Raw genomic sequence first — 18831 nt, forward strand, 5'->3', positions numbered from 1 at the left:
AAGGAGGACGCCAGTTATGTATATTGATAGAAAGTTTGTGAAGGCTTTCTGGAGTTTCAAACTTATGAAGGAAAAAGCCGGGAAACACGAACCAATATATCTTTGCAGGACACGTTCGTATTTTGCCTCTGTTATAAGTGTTTTATTTTTCGATAACGATATCAGAAGATTATTGCAAAGATCCTTCGAAATTCTTGCGAAGGTGCACACATGATGTCATGTGTTTCCTGTCACATTTAATAAACCAAAAGAGAAGGTATTTGCTGTTTTACTTGCTCGTTTCTGTATCTACCTGTTAGTACAGGACAAAATTTGGAAGGCGAAATAAAACGTTCACTGACTGGTAATGACAAACGATTTGAAGTTGACGCCTGCTCCCGCGTCTAAGTCCCAAACAAGATGGCGCCACCCTATGGGTATTGCGCGTAACCCGACGAGGTGAATTAGTAGCTATGGTGTTTCGCTGCTAAGCACAAGGTCAAGGAATCAAAGGCCGGCGGTGACGCGCATTTCGATAAGGGTGGAACGCAATAACACCGCTGTGGTGTGCAATGAGCCCACGTTAAAGAACCTCATGTAGACCAAATTAAACCGCAGTCCCCCGCTGCTGCGTGCCTCGTGGCTTTGGCGCGTAAAACCGCAGAGTTTTTGAATGGGCTATTTCTGCCAGCGCACTTTTTTTTTCCGTGCACACGCGCGCGAGCGAGAGGGAGAAAGAAGAAGAAAGGAGGAAGGAACGTGTCACGCAGGCACGATCGCATGCTGTGAGCGTTCTCCGACATCTTTGTTTCGCAGACACACCCTTCATTTAGCAGGCTGCGCCGCAAGTACCCGCCGTTTCGCCGTCGCCTGCTCTTATTTAACCATGTGAGTACACTCCTTTAATTTCTATCGGACTACCTGATAACGCTTTCACATTTGAACGCAGTGTATACACGCCTTCAGTGCACGGCGGGCTTCGATCCTGGCGCACGTCCGGGCAATAAAGTGGGCGAACAAAAATGAAGCAGTTTAGCCTGACAGAGATAGCGATGCTTGGCGTTACTCTCGAGCTCTTCGGACGTGTTCTAGACCATAGCCTCCTAGCCGGTGTGGTGATTTCAGTCTCAAATTCGTTGTCTGAATATGTCGCTCGCGCCTTCGTTGTCGTCTTCCACAGCTGGATCCAATGTCGTTAATCATGCCAGCGTTCCCATACTAGCTGCCCCTCCTTCTGCGAAGGCGCTGACGGCACTGGTCCACTGCCGGTCGGCACGTTGATTTCGGACTCAAATTCCTTTGTCTAAATATACCGCGAAATTAAAACACGTATAAAGCTGCGCTCAAATTTCACATTAGGGAGTATCGTAATCGTCGGACATTTTTATGACCGTTTTTACTTTTCCTTCTATTTCACTATTTACCCGACGCTGCTTCTAGAGACGTCTAGTTTTTCTTTGTTCCTTCGTCGAGTCAGGAAGACGCCGTATTATACACCGATTCTTTTAATTTTTCCAGTATTTTTGCCCGTCGTCAGTGGCAGGCAGGACCCCACGCCGATGTTATTGCCCCTATCGGCCACTCGTATAGCGAGGGCTGATAAAAAAAAAATGACCAACCCTTTCCTTACTGGAAAATGGGGTAAGCGAAGCTTGTCCTGCGTGCACCTGACCTTCGTCACGGTATAGTAACCCACAGGTAACGGTGCCGGATTGCTTCGGCCTCCCGCTCCCTCATCTCGGGATCTTCTCGTTGATGTCGGACTGCCTGGGCTCGGGCTGCTGTAACGGCTGGATCGGTGCGCCGACGTCAAGCCCTTTCACCGGCGAGTTCTCGCCGCCGCTCATCGAAAGCTGCCAGTTCCTCGAAGGAACGCACAACGCGTGGCCGTCCCATCCGTTTTCTGAGAATGAGCGGAAACGAAGCCGGCGCATCGCGCGCGAAATCCTTTCATACCCTTCCCCTCCCCGGCGGAAGCAAAACGGCTCTGATTGGTTGCGCGCGTGCCGTGAGCGCGCGCCTATGCGGCTAGAATCTTTGTTAATGACTCATGCTCCGGCGCCGGCGCAGCTGTCAACTCATCAAACCGCGCTTCCCTGCAGCTGCTCTGCTTTGGGAGCAACTGATTCTTTTTTTTTTTGCGTGACCACGACAACGCCACTTGCGAGTCAATATAAGCTTCGCTCGAAAATTAATACATTCGTACGAAAAGGATCCTCACATAAGCCGCCCCAGGATTGAAAAACCGGGCTGCCGGTTCAACTAAGCAGCTTTCGCGGAACGAAAACGAAGAAACAGAGGACCTCAGTATGTGCGCGTTGAAAACCGTACAAATGTCACGGAACGCATGGTATGACGCTGCGTCAAATACGAATTTATAAGGGTTTGAAGAACAGTTGCGCTCAGTGTTAGGTATCCGGATATAGTTCAAACAAGACAACAGGCGCGCGCGCGCACACACACACACGAAGAAAAATAGTGTAAGCGCCGCGCGCGCGCACATGTGTGTGTGTACGCGCGTGCGCGTGGGTGTGTGTTTACTTGCGCTACTAGAGCATGCCTTACGATGCCATTATCTGGCATTGCAACTGCTATACGTTTCTCATGTTTGTTAATCTGTCGGCGTAAAGTCACTGCTAACGAACGTCTTGTAGATGTGTAGTAATCGCGCGTGTGAGAAGTTCTTTGGCGTTGTGATTGTCGATTGCGGCACAGAGGGGCGAGGGCAGTTTGTCTATAGCTTCTCTGCAGGGTGCTTCAGAAAGTGCGTTACAAATTCCCTAAGTGTAGGAAGGACGAGATATTTAGGCGACATTTAGGCGCCCACGCGTCACCCACGCGCTGCATCTTGCGATCTCTGAATTAGCGAGACAGTCGCGCCACACTTCGCTCCGTTTGCAACGTGCCGCACGAGACAGATTGTCCGCGCCAGCCAATATATCGCGAAATGAAAACATGGATAGAGCTGCGCTCAAATTTCGCATTAGGGAGTATCGCAATGACGGTTAATTTTTTTCTGGATAGACTATCACCAAGGCATACATTTTGAAATGACCCGGAGTAGTGAGCAATTAAACAAATTAATATATTTATCATAACCGTGTGGCGAGCATGAAGTGAGCGTCACTGTCCAGCCGCGACCTGGTCAGATCATGCTCACTCGGCGGTGAAGCGTAAACAGTCGCGTCATTCGTGGGCGTCTGCTTACGGCGTGAAACTTGCGCTCTATCAGCAGTTCAGTGTTGATTTTTTTTCCGTGGGGAGAGAGGGTGGAAGGGGTGAAATCAAACGGAATTTATTACGCTCGAGCAATTAGTAGTGTCGACTTTTTGCATACCTGTAAACGGCTATGAAGTACCCCGATGACGGGCTTCATGTCTTGCATTAGAAACAATCGTCTGGCTCTTTTGGTTAAAAAAGGTAATTTATTCAAACTTGCTTAATTACCTTGTCTAATTGCTACCTCGTTATTTTAGCATGCGTGCTTTTTCGTAAAAGCAGTCCCGAGGGATTCGCATTTTCCGCTACGTTGGAGGTATTTTGAACGCATATTCTAGAACTCTGTATAGCCCTTTCTTTTTTAAACAAAATTTTGTTAAACTTTTTCGGGACAACATTGTCTACTGAAAATTTCTAGGAGCAAGACTTTGTCCAAGACCATCTACAGACGTCACGGCTCCCACACGAGGACACCTGAGCAACCTGCGCTGCAACCGAAAGGGATACCCGTAATATCACCAAGGCCGAATAGGCAGCCAAAGGTAATTAAAGCTTATAATTTGTTTCATAGTACGTTAAACTATGTTTAGTTGAATATTCAGCGAGCGCTTCGTAATTTTGCGAATGGAACCTCAGTTTCATAGGGATGCTGTCCTTGCGAACCCTCTTGGAATTTGCTAGCCGTGACTGCTGCTGCTGCTGCTGCTGCTGCTGCTGATGATGATGATGATGAGGATGACGGTGTCTAGCCGAATGACACGCGAAGTACAGTATTCATTTAACGAACGGACCTAAATATAGCCAACTACATTGCCCCTGCAGGTGTGTCGGTGGCCGGATCCATTCTCAACGAAATTATGCAGTGAGGCAACAAACTATCTAGATATCCTCGCTGCTACAAATAAACCTTTATGTACATAGTTCCTTTATTAAATCAAAGCGCTGAAAACCTTTTCCCCCGGGGTTTGGAGCGTCTGCTTGGATGATTCCTCGCCGAATAAAATGCGCCAATCTCTGAGGCTGTAAAACTCGCGGTGGCGGCGGTCACGTGGGTCGCGTGTAAGGGGGGGGGGGGGGGTTCTGCGTCTTGCCGAGCAGGCACCTAAGCACTATGCTGCAACACAAGGTGCGGAAGATGAACAGTTTTATACAATTTAATTATTCGCTTCACGAAAGCTTAGCTAACTTGCATGTGCATGCCCTGGATCTGAATGATATTTAACGCGATTAGCATTCTTTGATCAGTACTTTTGACCCTCAGCGACACACCAGAATAATGCAATTAGCATTCTTATGGTACCTCACGCGCCTTCCGTGGTCTATCTGTCTGATCTGACTTGATCTGGTCTGATTAGATCTGATTTTACACCGACCCAGTGCCTGGCGGAAGTTGTCTACTAGATTGGGACCCAAGCTCGTGGCCGTGATGGCGTCATGGTTGTTTACTCGTCATTACAACTTTGCCATCCGACTCTCGTCATGCCGTTATCGTCCCGCCATCGTTGCCAAACAGTCGTCGTGATTCCGTTGTGGTCGTTCCGTCGTCGTCATTTTACCTTCATCCTCCAACTCTTGTCATGCCATCATCACGCCGCCGTTTCACCATCGTCATCATTTCAGTTACGTCATCGCATCGGCGTCGTGCCCTAGTCGTCTAACCGCCTTCGTCGAACCGTCCGCTTCATTCCTTCTTTGTAATTCTGTCGTAATCATGCTGTAGTCATTCAATCATGATTATGACACCGTTGTCATGCCATCATCGTCATTGCGTCGTAGTCGGACAGTCGCTGTCATCCATCCGTCGTTATTCTGTCGTCGTCGTGCAGTCGCGGTTGTGCCGTCGCCGTCATTCCAGCGTCCTCATTCGGTTATGACTATACCGTCGTCGTCAAGCTGTCGTCGTTATAACGCTGTCAGCATTTAGGAATCATCACACCACTGTCGTCAAGCTGTCGTCGTTATGACGGTGTCAGCATTTAGGAATCATCACACCACTGTCGTCAAGCTGTCGTCGATATAACGCTGTCAGCATTTAGGAATCATCACACCACGGTCGTCAAGCTGTCGTCGATATAACGCTGTCAGCATTTAGGAATCATCACACCACTGTCGTCAAGCTGTCGTCGTTATAACGCTGTCAGCATTTAGGAATCATCACACCACGGTCGTCAAGCTGTCGTCGATATAACGCTGTCAGCATTTAGGAATCATCACACCACGGTCGTCAAGCTGTCGTCGATATAACGCTGTCAGCATTTAGGAATCATCACACCACTGTCGTCAAGCTGTCGTCGTTATAACGCTGTCAGCATTTAGGAATCATCACACCACTGTCGTCATGCTGTCGTCATCGTATCGCTTTTGTCGTTTCACCAAAGTCATTCCTTCGTTATTCGTTGTTAGCGGTTGTCACTGCGTCTGCGTCATAGAGTCGTCGTCATGCCGCCGTGCTTACGGGCGACCTTGGCAAGCCAGTGAAATAGCAAAGTGGGACGATACCGAAGTATGTCGCGTATAGCCGAATCAACAGAAGTCTCAAAGTGACCGCTACATATTCTAAATAAACATGACTTCAGAAATACGGTGTGTCGCCACATTTCGTGAGGTGAGTTCTGCCGTGATTTCTTACTGCTTGAGTTGTAATTTTCCAAGTCTAGCCGACTCATTTTTTACCAACACCATCTTTCCCTTGACGAAAGCTTTACATAAGTAGTGCTGTCTGGCAGTGCGTGTAAGGACGGCACTCTGGGAAATTAAGGGCATGGCCACTGCTTTTCGTCATAAGGATAGCTCAAAACGGAGGGTAGATAGTCTCGGAATATCCACTAAGGGAAGATTTCTTGAGCACCGGATGGCTTTAACGCGGCAATTCTTACAACATAGTGCTGAATAGATTTAATTTAAATCAATTTAATTTGCGATAACTGCACGGAAATATTTGATGTCCTCCAGCGTGGATGTACGGTGTTTCCCAGCTGACTTTAGACGTAACTTAAGAATATTAGGGTGGGCTTCGGAACGCAACAGAAAGCATAAAACACTCCACGCCATATATATATATATATATATATATATATATATATATATATTGTGGGCATTTATAAGCTATTCTTTGTCATATGTACACGATCATCATCATGTGGGGTTCATATGGGGTTCTTCATCATCGCTTGTGGGATTGCTCTTGAGTGGGATCCGCGCTGTCTGTGGGCGTGGTCGGTTCGCCGCATCTTCGACGTGGAATAAACGTCGCGATAACTGCTGCGTCACAATATATATATATATATATATATATATATATACATATACATAATGTGTGTGTGTGTGTGTGTGTGCATACATACACACATCCAAGCTCTTCGTTTCAAGCGGATATACGCACCAAAAAAAGAGGACTTTGCATCGAACTGTGAAAAATCTTCGTAACGACTTACTACGACAGCGTTATCGTCCCTGTGTTATCAGCGGCGCGATTAGAAAAAAAAAATACGCAACCTTGATCGTCATGAGGTTAGCAACAGCGAACCAGCTTCCCCAGATTCACGGACTTATCCTCAAGTGTGCAGCATCAACTCCTAACACAAATCGTATCCTCCGGAAACATCATGGCATACTCTAACAGATCGAGAAAATGCGCTAAGTTGTTCCTGAACCTACGGGGGTGGTATGCGGACGGGTCACCAACCTCAGAGATATTGTCACGTCCTCCGAAATTAACTCGGCTAATATTACAGGCTGCGCACCATGCGGAAAACTTCGATGCGAACTCTGATACATGATAAGTAGCGGTAATGTTGCCGGCAGCACCGCGTCTTCATTTTCTTTCAAAATCTAGGGAGACTACAACTGCGACACTCTTAACTTTGTATACCTCCTGGAATGTACAATTGCCGCGCAGAATACATCGGACAAACGGTAACCCCTTTTACGCTACGGTTTAATAATCACAAATCGTATGTAAAATCTAGACTGCAGCTCTCCCACTTTCCAAATAGGGGAACACACTAGGCCACCCTTTCGAAAAATTGAAAGCCGCTATTTTGATATCGCAGCTCTCCACTCACTACAGAGAACTTTGCGAGTCTTTTCAAATACACAAGCTCAGCGCATTTTCTAGGCGAATTAATGAAAGCATGGGCAGGCTGACGCGTATGCTCAACTAGCAAGATAAATGTTCCAATATTACCGGCATGTTTGGTGGAGCAATGAATATTTCCCTGTCTGTTTTATGCACTTACTAACGGTTATATATGGTATATAATATATAGCATGTTTATGAAGCTGTATTCACAGTTCCACATCGTTTATTAGGGATTATTCTCGCCCTTCTGTTATATCGAGGTTTATTATTGCACCTTGTGTAATTTTTCATCGATCCTTTATTTTATATAATTTTTCATACCCGCATAGACTGTATAGAAACAGTTCGTCCGCAATCACAAAAGGTGCCACCTGTGCAAAGAATACAATGAAATGCAGTTCGCGGTACTCAGAAGTTAGTAGAGCTCACATGATGGGTGTGATATAACCAAGTGGCGTTGTATTGACCGTCTTCGGGGTGTCACAGAAGTTGCAGTAAGGTCAAACAAAGAAGAAGAGAAACACTCTCCTGGCCAAGATAAGTGGTTCCTGAGAAAGGAAGCTATCTTCTGCAGCCCTTAAGGGAGCTTGGCCCAGCGCTTGCTGCGACCGCTCGCATGCCCTATGCTAACAAGCGACCCCTCTCCCACTGCACTGCACTGGCAGCGTCTTTCCACGTTATGTTTCTCCCGCCCCCTCCCATGTGGATGCTACTGAATGTGCGCCTGTTGGTATCCATGACGCCGTACGTTTTTTCTTTCTTTTAATATGCTTCACGCTTACAGAGAAAAGGTATAAGTTGAGCTCTGGGGTGCTTGCAATCGCGCACCCTTGATGAAGGCCGGACCTCGGCCGATACGTCGAAGTTAAATGTTTGTTTTCCCTTTTGACGCGATAGCGTTAGGGGCCCTGTGTCGCACAAAATCCAGCATCGGGCGACGCTTCGGCAAAAAGAATTTCGAACCAAATTCCGAACTACGCATACCCAACCACTCTTCTACCACCAAAGCATGCCTTCGTGCATACGTTTGCCGCCAGACAGTTACATAAGCTGCAGCTGCCGGGAAGCATGAAAAGCAGTCAGGGGTCTTTGAATGTTATCGCGTGCCACTCTTAAAGGTGAAGCGTAAGCGTCCTTCAAATTTTCGTATGTGCGGCTGCACTTCTTTAAATTTATCAAACACGTATTATTTATTATAAGGTAATTATACTAAATGTTTATTAACATTCATAATTAAGTAATAATTATATATATATAGTCGCATTCTGTTCTGTTGTATAGTTAAGAGTATTTGATTTCGAAAGTCTTCAAACTTAGGGAAAGAGATCCACTGAGAATGTTGTGAAGCGTTCTAGGAAACATCCGATTCGGCATTTCCCATCTCATTACGCAACCGTCTCCCGCCGCGTCATAGGTAAAGCTATAAAAATTGTTACATATTTATATCATATGAATGATGGCCGTTTCGCCCAAAGGGCGAACCATTCCCACCTATTGACAGCGGTAACAATGCTTAGCTCTGCTCTCGGACTCCTTGGACGGTGTTCGAGATATACGCGTATGCGAGATGTTGTTGCGACGCCACCACGCGGGGGCAGCTGCTGCTGGTTAGAAGGAGCAGCGTCCTGGCATGATACCAGGCCCCTCGCAGCGCTTGCGTTGATGCGGAGGATCGCCAGCGGCGTTGCAGGCGTCGAACATCTGGGGAATCTCAGTGCAAGACGTGCACGTACGCCCTCCCACGGACATCAGTGGGCCTACGGTATGAGACGGACGGTGGTATTCAGCGTCCAGTGGAATATTGGATGACGTCAGCTTGACGTCAGCTATACTTCCGCTCCGCTCAGAGCATTGCAGGTACACACAGAGCAGGCACGCCGAGGCGCGCATAACGCTGCCCTGGCTCTGCCACCACGTCGATTGAACGTAGCGTTTACGGTGCTTTGACTTCGCTTTGTCGTTTTTGCCGCCAAACGCACGTATGCGCGGTCTATAGGGCACGCACGACTACGCCGACGACGGTGTTTCGCAATAAAATAGAGGTCACAATTGTCTTGGTCGCGCCTGCGTCATTCCACGCGAAGTGTCCCATACCTGTCGCTTGACCATCTCAGACTTTGCTTTATAAAAAAATCATGGCTATTTAGTACCTTGCTCAGTGATCCCCTGAGATATTTCTTGCTGAAAAGTACATTCCTTTCACGTGATGCGCATTCAAAATTTTCTCAAATATCTGAAACATAGGTCTTTAAAAAAAGATACCAAAATAGTTTTAGTGCATAACGCATCGTAAGTTCGCGTACTGAACCTAAAAGGCTTCGTATTCAATATGTAAAAGTTCTTACTAAATTAAATTCTGGGGTATTATGCGCCAAAACCACGATCTGATTATGAAGCACGCCGTAATGGGGGACTTCGGGTCAATTTACAACATCTGGGTTCTTTGAATGGGTACCCAATGTACAATACACGGGTGTCTTTTGCATTTCGCCCCCATTGAAATGCGGCTGCCTCGGCCGGTGCTTATTGGCAACTTCAGTCAGAAAATATGGCTTCGGATTCCCGAATTAGAAAAATCTACCCAGTCGGCCATTTTTTTCTAGCAAAATTACTATTGATTGTAGTTGTTTGAATGGAATGTCCCAGATCTGCACATAAAACTAAAATGATTTAATAACCAACATAGTAAGATTTTTTTTCGAAATAACATAGCAAACATAAAAAAATCAATTGAGAGAAAATAAGACATCCACACAATCGTAGAAACTGCTATAAAGGAGACCCATATGGGTTCCTCGAAAGAAAAGCCTCGCAGTTGAAGAAAAAATTGCCCCGGTCCCGGACTCGAACCCGGGACCACCAATTTTCCGGGGCAGCCGCTCTACCATCTGAGCTAACCAGGCGGCTAGCAGATGGCGGGGCGATGTCGAATTTGTCAGAAACTCGAAGCAAAGGCAACCGTTTGACGTGGTAGTCCTGCAGAAGCCCGCAAGGTGGAGAGAAGTAATTAATTAAGGGAAAATGAGACATCCACACAATCGTAGCAATTGCCACAAAGGAAATCCATATGGGTTCCTCCAAAGAAAAGTCTCGAAGTTGAAGAAAAATTCACCCTGTTCCGGGACTCGAACCCGGGACCAACGCCTTTCCGGGGCAGCCACTCTACCATCTGAGATAACCAGGCGGCCAGCAGATGGCAGGGTGGAATTCAGGGCCCTGCCAGGTCTCGGTGAACTCTCGGTGGTCTAAATTAATCCAGAGTCCTTCACTACGGCGTGTGCCTCGTAATCATGGATAGTGTTGGGACGTTAAAACCCCATATTTTTTTCAATTCCTGCTTCCAACTGTGAGCATTTGATCATAAAGAAACCTACATTCTGGCGCTGCGTGGTACAGTGGGCTGGTGAAATTTTATGACTCTGTCATGACGCAGTGGTGTCAGAAACATCACTGTGCTGCAGGAACCTTCAAAAAGAAACGTACCATAGTAGTCTCGCGTTGATTTTGTCTCTGTTTCGCCCACGTCAGCCGCCTAGATTCTAGCTCTCGTGCTGTAGTAAAACGCAACGTAATAAGGGCCGCTATAATGTAACGATTCCATTCCATTACAATTTTTTTCGTGTGTCATCAGTCAACATAACGGCGCTCGATCCAGCCACATTATCGCCAGGGACGACCGACCGTGAACGGTAGATGATAAGGAGCGGAATCCGGAGCGACGACTCCTTGTACATTGTCTCGGTCTAGATGTCACAAACGGTGAGCGCTACGTTATTAATGCCTACGTCTTCCAGTATTACGTCTGCGCTGTGCCATCACGGTAAGTTGCCTGTCTGCCGTGTGAAGGCTGTGTGGTGCTTCGCTTTACAGCAAGGCCATCCGAACCAGCAGCAGGAGTCCGCGCCCGAAGAGCTCTCGGTCTTCGACACTAAGTCGACGCCCTTCTCTCTTTCCGATGGAGTACGCCTGCCCTCGCCCACGTCGTCCAGAGTGCGCCGTGAAATCGACATCTCGACTTCGCACTCGTCCACGATCGCTCCGTCGAGAGCGAACGAATCAGTGGACTTCCAGCAGGCGCAGTTCGTACACGTGAGTACGCTTTTTTAAGTTCGTAAAACGATTGCAGCTGCTTCGTCGGTGAACACTTTTGACCTGTTACTAACCATACGATCTGACTACTGCGAAATGCTGCTATCGCGCAGTATTATCATACTGCTATAATAATATCTTTAAAAAAATGGTATGTTATTTCCTGGCGTTTATTTTTCTAATGCATTAGTGTCATGCTATGTCTAATAAGGCGAATAGTATTCTTTGCCTACTTCAGCAGTTTTAAATCTGTCTGTCGCTCTCTCCATATATATATATATATATATATATATATATATAATCATGCATATATAACGCCAACAGACAATGAAGCCAAGGAAAGTATAGGGGAAATGAGCTGCGGTTGAAATTCAAATGTAGAGAATAATAAAGGAAATGGGAAATGAAAGTGGACGAAAAGGCAACTTGTCGCCGGTGGGGGCGTAACCACAACCCCCGATACGCGCGTGCGTTTCACTACCAAATGTGCTATGGCGACGGCTATCAATCCGTCCGCGATATATATAATATATATGTGACATGACGAGAGTCAAACTGCGAATCTGTAGTGAAGGCGATTGAACGACCACGACGGGGCATCACTATGGCGGTGTGACAAAGAATGCATGATGACTGTATGACGAATGGCGTGGCGACGGCGGCATGACGAGTATCGGATGACAAAGCTAGAATTACGACGATGCAACACCCTCTACTCCGACCCATCAGTACTATAACATCTTGGCCCACTAGGTGTGTGCTTGGGGTCGTGATGCTGTCGTAGTTACATCGTCGTCATTCCTGATTTTGTCATCCGACTCTCGTAACGTCATCTTCATCACGCCATCTTCGTCACACAGTCGTCGTTATGTCGTCGACGCTTTGTACTTTTATCATTGTCATCACTTCAGTTAGATTATCCCATTGTCGTCATGCGGTCGTCATACCATTTCTCTCGTTCCATCGACGTCGGGGTTTCTTCGTCAATGTATATAATCGTACTGTCGTTACTCAATCGTGATTATGCAGCCCTTTTCATGCCATCATATTCGGACAGTCGCTATCGTGCCTCGATTGCCAGACCGTCGTCGTAATGCCGTCGTGGTCGTGCCATCATTGTTACTCCAGTTCGATCATTCGACTCTCGTCATGCCGTCGTCTTCTTACCATCGTCGTCATACAGGTTCCATAATACAATCATCGTCACATGATTGTAAACAAACACTTGTCGTCATTCCATTGCCCTTATGCCGTTGTCGTGCCAGCGTCATCGTGAACGTGCCTTCAGGAATATGATCTGCCGCTACATTGTTTGATTGCTATTCGCATAACCATCGGCAGTCATCATGAGATGAGTTCTGCCGTTATTTTCTTTTTGATAATGCTGAGTTAAACGAGTTCCGTGCCACTTTCCTGAACAAATAATTGTGGACGATTACTTGACAGATGCACAATCTTCTGTAATTGTTCGACACGCCTATGGGATCAGTGTTTCTATTTCTGCCCTTGATATCACTGATATAAACTCCAGTATGGGCCGCTTGTGCCGTCGCGCAGTATTGAAGCCCTTGATGACGTATGGTGATGTGTTGGCATGACGCCTGTCGTGTTTCGTGTACTCATGCGTGCTATGAAAAGTTGCACAGTGTATAACTCAGTACGTGCTAAGAGATTCAGGGAACTTGATGCTCATTCATGCAACAAACCTGCTGACCTAGTTAACGAACTTTACGGTTATAAGTTAGCTGTTGCTAGCCTTTTGTTAGTAAGTGCTTCCGGGTTTTCTTTAGTACCACTGCCTCTTCACGCATCAATGTGGTTCAGGGATGGCGGCGCCCTGCTGCATAGCCAGAATTCAAGGGCGCTCTTGTCGCGTCCGTGGCGGCAGTGTTTCGATGAGGGCTGAACGCGAAAATGCTCGTGTACTGACAAATTGGTCCAAATTGACCTAGAGGACCCTGATATGCGGCGTCCCTTATAGCCTAAATTTGGATTTTGGATCTAAATAGAACGGTGAATACCAGCGCGAGTAAAAGTGAGTAAAGTTGGGTGCGATCCGGTAGGGCACTTTTACTCGAAACTGCGCCCACTCACACAAAATATGAAAAGAGAGCACTCGGCAGATTTCAACTATTATTGTTGCTCTAAACTCATCTACTGCGACAGCAGCAGCCTTTCAAAGTGGATACCGCATTTCCTCAAGAACTTCAATTCGATGCCCACAACACCGTCTCTGTTACAGCTTTCAAAATTCATGCGCAGACGTCACCAGCCTCGAAGGCTGTTTGTGGACCCCGAACAAAGTGCCATGTCGCAGTCGTTAGCTCGTGCAGCTCTCAGCTGCACATTGCCGCAAAAGCACATGCATTCCATTAGCAGTAGCGGGCAAAGTTTCAATGTTCTGCCATATCTGTGGCGAGGGAATAGCTAATGATGAGGAAGTGGGCGGATTTCTGTCCAGTTATCATAGCATGAAAAAAGGGGTGTCCAAATCCATGCCCTAGCAACGGTTTCCTCTGAGTAATACGCACAAAATACGAAGGCCATGCTTTTGCTGGTGGCGTACACCGTAAGTCAATCTGGAGCTGGAAATACGTCATGGCCGCTATCTTTTGCTACAACCTTCTTATTGCTATATCTCCTCGTCGGTAAACATATCTAAATAACTTAATCTGGTAACGTCACAGTTGAAAAACCATGCGGTCATTGCCTATAATTATGCGTGATCAGTAACATCATCACCAAAAAGCCGTAATATATTTGGCGAATTCAGCATTAATATACCCTAATAAACGTATGCAATAGTCAAAAGCACAGTCGGGCCGAGACGCTCGTGTCATGGTGATTCCATGAATAGACCTGCTCGTTTCACTCACTTAACATTCTTTAGGGGGTACTAAATAAAGGGAATAAATACGCAGGAATAATTCAGTATTAACCGCATCTTTTGCCTGCGGCACAAAGTCTTACGTTCCTGCACATGAAAAGACAGAGGGGGACAACGTATCTGTGCGGAAGGCGGGTGCCCATAGCGGATTGACTTGAAGGTTATGGCTGGCGCGATAATAGTGCTACGTCTCGAAGATTTCACAGAAGAACACCATGACGCCATCTTCCGTTTACACTCGATTAGTGACGTACTCAGCAGAAACTCGCGACTACACCAACCAAATTAGCACGAAGCTCACCTGAACTAACATGGACTCAACCCGATAGGTGAAAGCAGTGTCGGGCCGACCACGTCGTGGCATGTCGACGCCATGATGAACGGATCCTCTCTGTATCCACTGTCGCGCAGATACCGCCGGCGCTGCGCGACAGCATGTCGCCACAGCAGCGCGAGGTGTACCGGGACTTCCAGCAGGAACCATCGGCGTTCTCCAGCTCTCGCCAGTTCATGATCCCCCGCGAGAAGTTGCATGACCCTGAGGTTCGGGCCTCGCTGCGCGCCTACGTCGAGTCCGTCATCGAGCAGGCGGTCGAGTGCGCCAAGGTCATCACCACCTGTGCCCTCAGGGAGTCGCAGTCACGGCCCAGCACTCTGCACAAGTGGGATCCCAAGGCCAGCGTCCGAAACGTCAGTCGGCGAGTCCGCGGGGCCTAAGCGGGCCCGGGAGTCGTTTTTTTTTTTCTTGGACCATGCAGATTTTTTAAATATTGCCTGTGACAGATGGCGTAATTGTATTCCTTCAGCTGGATTACTCGTAGCGGCGGACATTACTCGTAGGAGAAATCCAAATACATAATTTAGTAATTACGAAAGATTCACTAAATCATTTTTGTCATTACATGCTTTACGGCACATACCTCACTTTACAAGCTGTAGCTTTGTAAGGTATAACCACTTAAGTAAATATTGAGGATGACATTGGTTTTGAGGTTTGCGCCGTCATAGTTGCGGTAAATAGGTACTGTTGTTCTACTTACTTTTTAAAGCGAAGCTTTCTTTGCCTCTTCCTTCGACTTTCCCACTGCTGCTGCTGCTGCTGCTGCTGCCGTGGCCGCTGTGGCTGCTGCTGTCCGGCGCACCGCGTCGGGGGGTGATTCAGAGCATGTGTATACATGACTGGAGTCAGAGCGGAGACTGGAGAAACTCGTTTTTCTCCCCACCGTGTCGAATGTGCACAATGCCCTCTGGAGTTCCCTGGCCGTCGCCACATCGGCCTCTTGACAGGTGTAATTATACGTGACTCCCCTCAGAAGCATTTACACAAACTGCAGCGCTTCCCTTTCTACTAAGGTGCGAGTCCAGCGGGGACGTAAGGAGAAGAGGCAGTTCCCATACAAGGGAGGGGGGGGGAGGTGACGTGAGAAGGCAAGGAAACCGTACTACTATACGACAGCGGTTGCGGGGAAACTGGATAAGCTTAAGTTCAAGGTACGGTGCAGTACGTTGCTGCTATTTCTGAAAAATAAACACCATGCAAATATGTCAAGCGGAGAAACTACGCTGGGCGTGCAGAAGCAGAGACACATACAGGCTTGGAGTGACACCTGACACCGTCAAAGATGCCGACAGTGAGTGGGACTATACTAATCCAGGTACAACCAAATTAGAACTGTCCAGTAAGCTTCAACAAAGACACTCCCTCACCAAAACAGGAATTGACCACCCTGATGCAGTATTCGGCCACTATACCTCCCGAATGATTCCTACCATTAACCCATGGCCATCAGTCCCCAGCAGCTGCGGAGCACCTGAACAAGGCGGCGGTCAGACCTGTAACGCAGCAGAGGGTGCTAAGAATCTCTGGCTCCGGACAGGCTGCCAATGTAAACTGACCCCGTCAACCTTTAGTTGCCGAACTCGGTCGAGTGACGCTAGCTTAGCCGGACATTTGAGGAACTATCATGCAGACATTGCTTGGGATATCATCGGCCTTAGTGAGATTAGAAGAACGGGTGAGGCTTATACATTTCTGAATAACGGACATGTCCTCTGCTTTAGAGGTCTCCCAGTTAAGAAGCAATATGGGGTAGGATTCCTAATCCATAAGGACATAGTGGGCAATATTGACGAATTCTACAGCATCGATGAGAGGGTGGCTGCAGTCGTAATCGAAGTTAATAAGATGTATAGATTAAAGGTAGTACAAGTTTACGCTCTAGCATCCAGTCACGATGATGATGAAGTAAATCGGCTTTATGAAGAGGCTGAATTAGCGATGAGAAAAGTGCAAACTCAATATACTGTAGTAATGAGCGACTTCAATGCAAAAGTGGGGGAAAGCAGGCTGGTAAACAAGCAATTGGCAACTACGGCGTTGATTCTAGGAACGCTAGAGTAGAGATGCTGGTAAAATTCGCAGAAAGGAATAAGCTACGAATAATGAACACCTTTTTCAAGAAGCGTAACAAAAGAAAGTGGACCTAGAAAAGCCCTAATGGTGAAACAATAAATCAAATTGATTTCATACTTTATGCTGATCCCAGCATAGTGCAGGATGTAGAAGTGTTAGGTAGGGTAAAGTGCAGTGATCATACGTTACTGAGAGCTAGGATTCACCTCAACTTGAAGAGGGAAAGAGTAAAATTGATCAAGAAGAAATAGGTCGATCTAGAGGCAGTAAGAGTAAAAGCAGACAAATTCATGCTGGTACTTGCAAACAAATTTGCAGCCTTAGAACAGAGAGATGGAGATGGCATATAGGTAATGAATGAAACCGTAACTAGGCTGGCTTCAGAGGCAGCACTTGAAGTGGGAGGCAAGGCACCAAGGCAATGAGTAGGCAAGCTCTCCCAAGTAACTGAGAACCTAATAAAGAAACGACAAAGAATGAAAGTGTCCAACTCAAGAGATAAGATAGAATTCGCGTAACTGTTAAAACTGATCAACAAGGCGAAAATAAGTGATATTCGAAATTATAACATCCGAAACACCGAAGAAGCCGTAAAAAATAGACGCAGCCTGAAATTGAGAAGGAAACTTGGCATATGACAAACCAAGATGTACGCACTGAAAGATAAGCTGGGTAATATCATCAGCAATCTCGAAGATACAGTAAAAACAGCGGAATAATTCTATACTGACCTGTACAGTACCCAGAGGAGTCAGGATACCTCAATTAGAAACAGTAATGAAGAGGACACAGTAACTCCTGTAACTAGCGATGAGGTCAGAAGGGCCCTGCAAGACATGAAACGAGGAAGAGCGGCAGGAGAAGATGGAATAACAGTCGATTTAATCAAAGATGGAGGAGACAATGCTTGGAAAACTGGCGGCTCTTTATATGAACTGCCTATTGACTGCAAGGGTCCCACAAAATTGGAATAATGCAAACATTATACTAATCCACAAAAAGGGAGACGTTAAAATTTGAAAAATTATAGGCCCATTAGCTTACTCCCAGTTTTATATAAAATATTTGCCAAAATAATCTCCAATAGAGTAAGGGCAACGCTCGGCTTTAGTCAATCAAGGGAACAGGCTGGCTTCAAGAAGGGATACTCTACAATGGATCACATCCATGTCATAAATCCGGTTATCGAGAAATCCGCAGAGTACAATACAAGCCTCTCTATATGGCTTTCATAGACTACGAAAAGACATTTGATTCAGTAGAGATACCAGCAGTCATAGAGGCATTATGTAATCAAAGAGTGCAGACCACTTACGTAAGTACCTTGGAAAATATCTACAGAGGTTGCACAGCTACCTTAATTCTACACAAGAAAAGCAGGAAGATACCTATAAAGAAAGGAATCAGACAAGGAGACACAATCTCTCCAATGCTATTCGCGGCATGCTTCGAAGAAGTGTTCAAGCTATTAAACTGGGAAGGCTTAGGAGTAAGGATCAATGGTAAATATCTCAGCAACCGTCGGTTTGCAGATGAGATTGTCCTGTTCAGCAACAATGCAGACGAATTACAACAAATGATTGAGGACATTAACAGAGAGAGCGTGAGAGTGGAGTTGAAGATTAATATGCAGAAGGCAAAGATAATGATGAATAGCCGGGCAAGGGAACAAGAGTTCAAGATCGCCAGTCAGCCTCTAGAGTCTGTGAAGGGGTACGTTTACCTAGGCCATTTTCTCACAGGGAAACCTGATCATGAGAAGAAAATTCATAGAAGAATAAAAATGGGTTGGATCGCATACGGCAGACATTGTCAGCTCCTGACTGGAAGCTTACCATTATTATTGAAAAGGAAGGTGTACAATCAGTGCATTTTACCAGCGCTGAAATATGGGGCAGAGACTTGATGATTGACAAAGAAGCTTGAGACCAAGTTAAGGACCGCGCTAAGAGCGATCGAACGAAGAATACTAGGCATAACGTTAAGAGACAGAAAGAGAGCGGTTTTGATCAGAGAGCAAACGGGTATAGCCGATATGCTAATTGACTTAAAATGGAGCTGGGCAGGTCGTGGAATGCGCCGGTTAGATAACCGTTGGACCATTAGGGTTACAGAATGGGTACCAAGAGAAGGGAAACGCAGTCGAGGACGGCAGAAGACAAG

At 46.6% G+C, this 18831-nt stretch overlaps 1 protein-coding gene across 3 annotated transcripts in view; it reads left to right on the forward strand.

Moving 5' to 3' along the window:
* Positions 1–448: 448 nt before the first annotated feature.
* The window catches only part of LOC126530819 (uncharacterized), a 51658-nt gene continuing 33275 nt past the window's right edge, over positions 449–18831 (forward strand). For 2 of the 3 annotated variants that reach the window (XM_050178110.2, XM_050178111.2), the window contains exons 1-4: positions 449–867; positions 3617–3740; positions 11150–11368; positions 14667–14945. In XM_050178110.2, the coding sequence (XP_050034067.2) occupies positions 653–867; positions 3617–3740; positions 11150–11368; positions 14667–14945 (837 nt within the window). In that variant the 5' untranslated portion in view covers positions 449–652. The remainder of the gene's footprint in view (positions 868–3616; positions 3741–11149; positions 11369–14666; positions 14946–18831) is intronic. The other variant, XM_055070817.1, reaches the window with a different exon arrangement.

This window comes from Dermacentor andersoni, chromosome 5 (assembly GCF_023375885.2).
Source record: "Dermacentor andersoni chromosome 5, qqDerAnde1_hic_scaffold, whole genome shotgun sequence".
Classification (NCBI taxonomy): domain Eukaryota; kingdom Metazoa; phylum Arthropoda; class Arachnida; order Ixodida; family Ixodidae; genus Dermacentor; species Dermacentor andersoni.